The following is a 9,222-nucleotide window of genomic DNA, read 5'->3' as shown; positions in this document are numbered from 1 at the left end:
GGAGCGATGCCCTCTGGGTTGGTGGGTAAAAGTCGGTGAATTGAGCCGTTTCCTCTGCAGGCTCCACGGACAGAGATGGCAGTGTGTGCACTGACCATGTTGGATGGGATGGAGGAGGAGGTGACAGCAGCAGGGGGCGTGCTGCTCCTGGTCCTGGCCCTCGTCTTGGCCTGGCTCTCAACCCACGTGGCTGATCGGGGAGACCACATTTTGGGCACCATCCTCACTATGGGCACCCACGCCTCTCTGATTGGTCTGGGAGGCCACGACGGCTACAGCGGAGGATCAGCCGGCGCGGACGCCTCCGAACAGCAGAGCGCTCCACCTTCTCAGGAGAACAAGCCCGACGACGGGGAGGAGGCGTCCGAAAGAGGAGAGGGCGAGGGCGAGGGGGCGGAGGGCGCTCGGACAGACCTGCTCCTGAACATACAGAGCAAACAACCACCGGTTGGAGGGCGGCAGGCTTCTGGTGGTGGAGAAGAGGAGGTAGATGACGAGGAGGAGAAGGATGGAGACGCAGAAGCACCAGGAAGATCAGGAAGGAAACCTGGAAAGCTCATGTCAGTCTTGACCAACACCACCCCCTCCATCAGTGTCCGTCTCAAGTTTCTCAATGACACAGAGGAGGTGGCTGTTCTGGATCCACAAGACACAGTGGGAATACTAAAAAGGTTTGGAAAACCAATGTTTCTGTGCATCATCTTATCATACTCCCTTTAACCGCAGTTGCATGTGTGTAAGGACACATTTTGGGGGTAAAGACTTTTGCAGTAAAAGTAGTAAAAGTAAGTAAAATTATTTGAGTTTAAGAAAACAAGTCTAGGCGGATGTGATTGCCCGGGGGGGGTTGTTCTCTGCCCGCTGCCGTGTGGCATTGGGGGGGGGGTTCTGGCTGCCGCTGCTGCGGGGGTCTTGGGGTGGGGATGGCTGGGCACTCTCCCCCCTTCTTTTCACATTCCACCATCCATTTTAGAAGAACATAAACACTCACCTGAGCACAGGTGTTAGCTCACCTCTACATAAATAGTTTGCATGATTGAATGAAATATTTCACACTAGTTGGTTTGAAGGCATAAGTATGCTTGTGTGAACGATATTAGTATTGTGTACAAGTGGACATTTTTGCAGCTAACAGGTGTGTTTATAACATTTGAGTGTGTGTGTGGACAGGCCCCGCCCCTTTGAGATTTGTCCTCTATCTGAACCTTACCGTAATGATAAACATCCAGTAGCTTGTTGCTTTATGCTGCTTCATGGTTTCACCCCCCCTCTCCTTTCCCCCCCTCTCCAACATCCCTCTGTCTTCTTCCCTTCTTTTCTTTTCCGTCCAACACAAAAGATTTTCAAATATGATTAAAATTAATAAAGTTTGGCCTCGATTACAAAAGGGGTTTATTCAGACATACCTCTGGTTTGGGTGAAGATTCATAACCCCTCTTGTTAAAGTAAAATATGTCCAACAACACAAGAGGCCTTCAGCTCTCATCTGTCTGCCCAGCTGTTGGACAGGACAAGTTAAAAAAAAAAAAGTGAAAAAAAAGAAAACAAGTCTAGAATTGTGTTCTTAAAAGAAGAATTCTTGGTAAGACTATTTTTAACCCCCTTAACTGATATTTGCTTGTTTTAAGAACATTTTTTCAAATTTGAGTTATTTTTGACTTTTTCTCCAGCCAGACTGTTTTTGCAGCGCCGTAGAAGCAGCACAGGAGCATAAAACCGGAAACCTAACAGCTTTTTCTATCTCATCTTTGACTTTTTAGTAAATATTTCTCCGGTCGGGAGCATCAAGTCAAACTCATCTATCGAGGGCAGCTGCTGCAGGACTCCAGGAGGACTCTGTTTTCCCTCAACATCACCGACAACAGCGTCATCCACTGCCACATCTCACCGGCTCTTTACGAAGCCGCCCCGGACGAGGAGCCCCCGTCCGGGGCAGAGGTCCGGCCCGAGGTCTCGGGGGGGTTCAGGGCCGCGGGGCTGGCGGTGAGCACCAGCAGCCTGGTGGTCCCCGTGTTCGTGGTGGTGCTGGCGGTGGTGTGGTACTTTCGCATCAACTACAGGCAGTTCTTCACTGCCCCCGCCACCATCTCCCTGGTGGGGGTCACTGTGTTCTTTAGCTTTCTGATATTTGGGATGCACAGCCGCTGAGAAGGTGGAGGCAGGAGCTCACGCTTTCAGAGACCGAGGAGGAAAACAAAATTAGCTGCAGCCGTAGGCGAGCGTCTGAGGAGGCGGAACGACACGAGCGCCCTGTTGATGATGCCACAGCTGACTGCAGCATGTGGGAGAGGGAAGGTGGGTGGCAAAGGCTTTCATTTACCAAGAAAAAGAGAGTTTATAGCAAAATACAAAGAATAAGAATTAACATAAACTGGAGCATTATTTTAGAAGTGGTGGAAAACATGCTGGAACTCTGACTTTTAGTGCGAATCATGACGTTTCTTGGACATTCTGGATTTTCTTTTTGTTTTTCGGGTCAAGACTTTAGCTTCAGGTTTCATAACTCACTGTTGTGCTTCTTCTCTTTTGACTCAAGTCTAATTGTGAGCATATTTTAGGTAAAAATGGCAGTTCTGGTTGCTCTGTTAGGTTATTTTCATAATTCTGTATGGGGGGAAAAAGAGACTGTAAATGTGTATTCCTTGTAAATAAATCAATAGACTGGATTGAATGAAAATATACCGGAAATTTACAGGTATAAATGGGCACTATGGTCAAGTTTTACAGAGTTTAAAATCTAATTCATGTCTGACTTTGGGTACAATATAAGTTTATTTTTCATATAAACATCAGTATGCATGAAGGAAAATAACCAGAGCATCACACCAAGTTGGAATGCATGTAAAGACGGCTGCAGTGCTGGAAAAAAACCCTCATTGCTCTTTTACCGCAAACAAACACGGCTTCAGGTTTTCATCAACATTTCAGCTTTAAGGGGAGAGTTTAAACTTCGAGTAAGAATATGCACAAACCCAGAAAATGTAAAAAATAATATTAATTTAGTGAGAACATGATCTCTTGAGTTCAGACTAAATGAGGAATATTGTAGCAAAACGGGGAATGAACCGCTAAACAGATTCAGATGAAGTTCTGCACCAAGAAGCCTTTCTGCAGATGATGTTGACCTGTACATAAGTTACTCTATCAAATATGACATATTTGGTCAGAAAAGAAGCACAAACATCACACATCCATGAACCAGAAAGCATTATTGATCGGTTTTATGAGCAAAGCAGGAAAAAAAGAAAAGAAAAAAAGCCGTTGGGTTCATGATTCTGTTTGTTCTCCTTAAGCTTACGCCCCAAACGCTGGATCATAAAATAAAATAAAACTTCATCTCCATTTTACCACAGCATATAAACACATCACAATAAAAGCAGCATCCAAAAACTTAAATATCTTCCTGATGTAAACAAAATTAAATATTGAAAACGGCACACACACTTTTACAAAAATCACATTCTGGGATGTGTTTTGTAAAAATAAAGAGGACAAATCTCCAACCACATGTGCAAAATAAAACGTCCACACTAGAAATAAAGCATCAAGAGGCACAAACTTATAATTGCAAAAATAATTCCCAGATTTTCAAAGCGTGCTGAAGCGAGAGCAGACGAGATTTTCCTCCCATCGGCGCCGCCGTCATGATTTCAAAGAACGTATTCACGGAGAAACCGAAATACACCACAAACTATGAAGCCACCAGACCTTAAAGAAGACCTCACGTCCTACTTTAGGCTCTTAATTTGAAAACACCTGCTGCTCCCGCTCCTGACGACTTCCTCTGCAGACAGGAAAGATGGAGCAACCAAACAGCCGGCGCTCGCCACATCAACCAGTCACAGTAAGGCGTCTGTTCCTTTGCCAAGTGTCGGAACCCTGTTCAAGTTTTCAAAGCTTCACAATAAAAGCTCTGAAGCTGTTCCTGTCAATGCTACGGCAAACACCAAACAAACGTAGCAGGAAGTGATCTGATAGGTTTATCCCTGCTTTCTCCTTATGTTCATGATCAAATAAACCTGTGGTTAAATAGAGTTGGTGAGTAACCTGCTGCAAAGACAACCTAATGAAGTATTATAAAACTGCTTAGTAACTAAATCTGTTTACCTTCAGGTACAAAGAATCAAGTATAGAAAGATTCTTTCACTCTGTTCTACGTCCCTCTTTCAAATCCGTCAGACACTAAAGAAAAATCTTTTTTGTTTGTAGAAACTCGTAGATGGAGATAAACTGATTATTGGAGTCTTCATCTAAGGAAAACACGTTAAACCGGCTGCAACCAATTAGCTGGAATGTTGTGGTTTGAGGTGAACTGAAGAATTTGGACACTTCACCAGAAAATGTTAGATTCCTGTGCTGCTGAAGGAACGCTCCACCACGGCGTGAAAGGAGGGAGTTTACTGAGGGGCTGCTCAGACAGACGGGCTCATGCTAGTTTAAGTCATCATAGATGCTTGAAATGGAAGGTGCTGTGAGTTTGGGCTTCTTCTTTTTGGTCGATAAACTGATGTTAGTCTGAGAGCCGCCGCTGCCGCCACCGCCGCTCAGACTTCCAATCCCACCTCCGCTGTTCAGTCCCAGAGGCGGCCTCTTCTTCTTCTTGGGCCTCCTGGAGTCTGAGTGGTTGGTGCCTGTAAGTGAAACAGAAATCGGTTCCTTATCCGTCCTCAGTTTGATCGGGAAAGGACTTCCGGACGTCTCCTCACTCGCTTTGGAAGAGGCCGAGTCAGACGGAGAGATTTCCGGGGAGTCCTCCCACTGCAGCCGGCTCATTAAGGCCTGTCCGTCGGGAATGTCGAAGCTTTCAGGCCCCGCCACGGAGTCCGCCTCGGGCAGAACCGGCCTGTTACGCAAAACCCAAAAAACAGAGGAAGACCTGAATCAGGTGAAGCCACAATAAAACACAACAACACGAGTTCCCACAGCTATTCAGCTTCTTTGCCCCACGTTCTACATGAAAAAAGTACGGTGGCCTTAAGGTGCAAACGCATTCAAGATCACAACAACAATTTACAAAGTCAAAAACTAAAAAATTATTTCAAATAAGAAAGAAAGATTTCAGACAATCTCCTGAAATATTAAACAAAGAAAGAAACTGGAAGGGGTTGGAACTATGGGACATCACTGATTGGATGATGATGTTTTGAGAAAGAGGGAAAGGAGGACGACTGGAGCAACGGCTGAACTTTAGCGGTGGCTGCGGCCAGAAGCTTCAAGAAAATATCTTCTGTCGGAAGATACCACCATGGCGTATACTTATATAGCGCTTTTCTACCTACAAGGCCCAAAGCGCTTTACAGTCACACACACATTCACACACTGGTGGCGGCTCTGCTGCCAAACACCAGGCCAAGTACCTTCCTGTTGAAAAGTACCCAAACATCATATGATCACGGTCAGCTATGCCCCACAATTCCTGTTGGTTTCTGGAAATGACTTTTGTTTTTCAAAATGTTCTTTTTTTTATGTATTTAGTTCATGAAAAGCAGAATCTGAAAGATATACCACTATAAATAAAATACCAAACCGCTGAAATGCTGGACGCAATCGCCTCATTGGGCTTGAAAAGTATAAACGCCACTCATAAGTTTGTCGCAGTTTAACGTGGACAGTCACAAGTAAAACCCCATTAGGAACTAGACCGCACGATTGGTCGGGGGCGCCATGCGACTGATAGAACGGCCGATCGCTCTGAAGCAGAAACCAGCCTCTACAGTGAAAACATGAATTCAGGTTCAGACAAAGAAATCCCCAAATCAGTGAGAGAAAGCAGACTGAAGGAAATGACTTTCTGTTGAGATGAGCGGTTGATCCTCTGCTTTACTGCAGTGGATCATGGGTATTATCGGGTGAGGTGGGGGGAGGCACACTCACGCGGACGGCCCCAGGAGGAACACCCTGACGGCCATCCTCTGCTCGTCCGTGTGCTGAGGACATCGCTGAGACCTGGAGGGACACAAGGTGGCATTACATGACCCTGACTGACGGCGTGCCCACACCCACCGCACAGCTCCACGCCTCACCCCGGGGGAGGCTTCCCATGATGCTAACGCGTCTCCTCAGGCAGACGGACGCATTAACCTGCGTTTCTGAGGAGGAGGGTAGCACGATGGAAAGCGGCCCCGCATGCAGGAGGTGGGACGGACTGCTGGGAGCCGGTCAATGACCAACACCAAGACGTTTGGTCAACGACCGGAGCCGTCTTGGTCCAACTGACGCTGATGTTTGTCCGCTTTTATGGAAGACTTTTGCAGAATTTGGTTTTTGTTTTAAAAGGGAGAAAAGAAAAAATCTCCAGGTTGCCACTTGTGTTCCCCTGAGTTAGTCTCTACACACTCAGCGTGATGACAGACAGGTCGACCTTCCCAAACTACAGGGCAGGAAGACGACAACCCTACAGCAGGTTAGTCTGACAAAACAACTACAAGTTACAACATCCAAACAAGAAAATGCTCTGAAACTAGAAAACAACTAATAATTTTGGATATTTCCAACTACCTTGTACACATCTTCTTCGTGTGCTCTGATATGACCCCACACTGCTGTGATAAAAAAGACAAACACACACACAGACATGGTACATTATGCTGAGAAATGAAATTTTCCTGCTGATGTGTTTAAGGTGCTCACTGTAGTTAGAAAGGATCGGACTTCATCAGGGCCCAACATCTCATAATTGATGCCAGCGTTGTAGTTGTACTGAAATGGAGAAAACCCCAATCAGTGAGGTGCACAAAAACGCCCCACAGCCCTGCACTCGTAATGGAGGAGAGGCGTCAGTCACCTTGTAAGGATCTGCACTCATGCTGCTCCCAAGCTCACCTGGAGGAGGAAACGTGCAGCTCTTCATTCACAAAACTGAAGCTTTGTGTTAAATCACGTCCGACAATCAAGTCAATTCTACTGTCATTTGTAGTCCGACGGCCTTTCTCTTTACGGAACTCTTATTTTGAAAAGCCCACTGAGCCGTTTCAAGTAAAACAATACATTGAAACTTTTCACTGCTAAGCCGTTAACTTTCTCCTTTAAAAAAAATGTATTTTTCTACTAAAATATTCAACTGCAGGCCAACAAAATTCTAACCAAAAATAATCTAAGTATCCCTCATTTTAATGAAATTTTAACAAGATGAGCTTGTAGAAGAAATTTAATTAGACTGAAGCAAATAGTACTTTAACCAGTTTCTCTCTGTTGGGAAACAACATATTTTTGATATTTGTTTTAACAGGATGCAGATTTCTGACCCACTTACCGTTTTTGTGTTTCAGAGTTTTTGATCTTCTTGGGGAATTTTGACTCTGCAAAGAAATATGTATTGTTTTAAATAAGACTATTTTACAGAATAAAACGAATAAATTGTGTCAAAAGGTGATCAAATCAATACCTTGTCCGATTTCCTTTTCTTTGCTGAAAAACAAAGTGTGCACAGGTGTGTTTATTTTGTAGCGTCACCGTCCGTCTGTATTTTGACGTTTCCACGCTCACCTCTTTTTTCGGCTCCGTATGACCAGTCGTTATCGTTAAGGTCATCGTTGTCTTCTTGGTCGCTCTCCGATTTGCTCGTGTTGTTGTTGCTGGCGAGTCTGGCCAAAACGCAGAGGAAAACCGCGAGTGTGAACCGAATCAATAACAGCGCCTGACTCAAACGGTCGCCACCGACAAACCTGCGGTTGGCGATGCGGCTGCTGTTGCGTCCCATACCCAGACATTTCTCCAGGTGAGGAGCAAAGCGGGAAGCTGCGATCAGTCTTTTACAGTTGGGACATTCACACTCTTTGTTCTTCCACTGATTGTACACCTGTCCAAAGATGTCCACTCCTGGTTGGTCCACGATTTCTGAAACACATTTAAAAAAAACAAAAAAACAAGTCAAGCAAACACAGACAACGATAAATGAACAGAATCAATTGGACCGAACGGGACAGACCAAATTCTTTCATGCTCTCTTGGTCCGTTTCATCCAGAAAGAAGTAGCCCTGCTTCACAGCACGATGCACCTCGAAACACAGGCCCAAACACGCATCTTCCACCAGTTCAGAGTAGATGTCGTTCACCAAGGCCTGCCAGCAGACAAGACACTCAAGTCAAAGAAAAATGGTGGGGTTATGTAAAATGACCAAATGAGGTGATGGGGATTCACCTCCAGCTTGGTGTTGTCTGGGCCTGAGAGAGGCATATCCTCCATTTTCATTTGAAAATCTATCCAGGATATCTTGATATGGAGGTGATGAGCTGGTGTCCTTCAAAATAAAAGTTCAACAATCATTTTAAAATAAGAAAAGAAAAGGTTTACTGGAAACAAGAAAATAAAAGTAACAAACATCTTACTTTTACTTTGAATATCAAGCCTTGTAGCAAAACTTTCTTCATTCTGATCAGGAGAAGGAAACAGAGGAGGATGAACAATCTCCAAACAAAACAAATGCAGGTGAAGAAGCTTTTTCAGGGGAAAAAACAAACTTTATTTAACATAAGCAAGCTGGAAACTAAATAAATACTCCATGGTAGCTCAGCCTAAAAATACTACAGTAAACACATCCAGCTGGGTTCAGACAAACTTCCATTAAGTAATAAATAATTGAATTTTCCATGTAGACCAGGTTATAACCGCTTTCCCCTCCTATTTAATGAGAAACAGGAGGTGTAAATGAGTTCTTATTTATTAATTTTTTAATATATAATTGCATCTGGTCGAATCTAGATGTTATTATACTAATTATACTTTAAATTGTAGGAATGTAAAAGCACTTTCTTCCTTTTTTATTATTAACAGTTTAAACACAAACATATTTAATATGTTTAAAAAAAAGTATTAGTATTTATGCCTACAGACAATCCTTGGATATATTTTCCTCGTTTGTCAGACGGTAACCCTAAAAGAGCAGATTGATAGCATCAGAATTCGAGCGAAAACTGTTTCCTCTTCTTACCCGGTCGTGCCAACAACAACTCAGCCTGAAGCAGGCGGTTTCTCTGGGAGAAGCCACATAACCGGTTCGGTCCGGATGAAACACGCAGACGGGATGCTTGTCCTTAAGTCGCAGCCATCGTTACGATTTACGGTTTTATGCTTCTGTTGTCCGAAGTCAGAGCTGCCGCAGGTGGAGGTTAGCTTAACTGACGTTAGAAACCCGCTTGACATCGAACAGGCCGACAGCTTGGCCACACACAGCAGTAAAGCGAAGAAGAATAACACGGACGGGCTTCGGGTTTTACTTTCAA

The 9,222-nt window shown here is 44.4% G+C and overlaps 2 protein-coding genes across 6 annotated transcripts in view; one reads left to right on the top strand and one right to left on the bottom strand.

The window, feature by feature from the left end:
- The window catches only part of tmub2 (transmembrane and ubiquitin like domain containing 2), a 3,860-nt gene extending 1,179 nt beyond the window's left edge, over window positions 1-2,681 (top strand). Inside the window, exons 2-3 of one of the 2 annotated variants that reach the window (XM_023957383.1) lie at window positions 61-671; window positions 1,761-2,681. In XM_023957383.1, the coding sequence (XP_023813151.1) occupies window positions 76-671; window positions 1,761-2,148 (984 nt within the window). In that variant the 5' untranslated portion in view covers window positions 61-75 and the 3' untranslated portion in view covers window positions 2,149-2,681. Of the gene's footprint in view, window positions 672-1,760 lie in introns of both variants that reach the window. The other variant, XM_023957384.1, reaches the window with a different exon arrangement.
- A 509-nt stretch (window positions 2,682-3,190) lies between these two features.
- Window positions 3,191-9,215, bottom strand: atxn7l3 (ataxin 7 like 3). 4 transcript variants are annotated; one of them, XM_004071251.3, is made up of 14 exons: window positions 8,931-9,215; window positions 8,329-8,371; window positions 8,141-8,240; window positions 7,928-8,060; window positions 7,665-7,836; window positions 7,486-7,583; window positions 7,385-7,407; window positions 7,253-7,298; window positions 6,785-6,822; window positions 6,631-6,699; window positions 6,499-6,542; window positions 5,875-5,946; window positions 4,707-4,843; window positions 3,191-4,631 (listed from the first exon to the last, which is right to left on the bottom strand). In XM_004071251.3, exons 3-14 carry the CDS (start codon window positions 8,189-8,191, stop codon window positions 4,432-4,434), a joined length of 1,083 nt encoding a protein of 360 aa, XP_004071299.1. In that variant the 5' UTR covers window positions 8,192-8,240; window positions 8,329-8,371; window positions 8,931-9,215; the 3' UTR covers window positions 3,191-4,431. The 4 variants fall into 4 exon arrangements, with proteins under 4 accessions (XP_004071299.1, XP_020560755.1, XP_020560756.1 ...); XM_020705096.1 differs by having other exon boundaries at window positions 6,499-6,539; XM_020705097.1 differs by lacking the exon at window positions 5,875-5,946.
- Window positions 9,216-9,222: the final 7 nt, after the last annotated feature.

This window comes from Oryzias latipes, chromosome 8 (genome assembly GCF_002234675.1).
Source record: "Oryzias latipes chromosome 8, ASM223467v1".
Classification (NCBI taxonomy): Eukaryota; Metazoa; Chordata; class Actinopteri; order Beloniformes; family Adrianichthyidae; genus Oryzias; species Oryzias latipes.
This window is presented reverse-complemented; position numbering and strand designations above follow the sequence as displayed.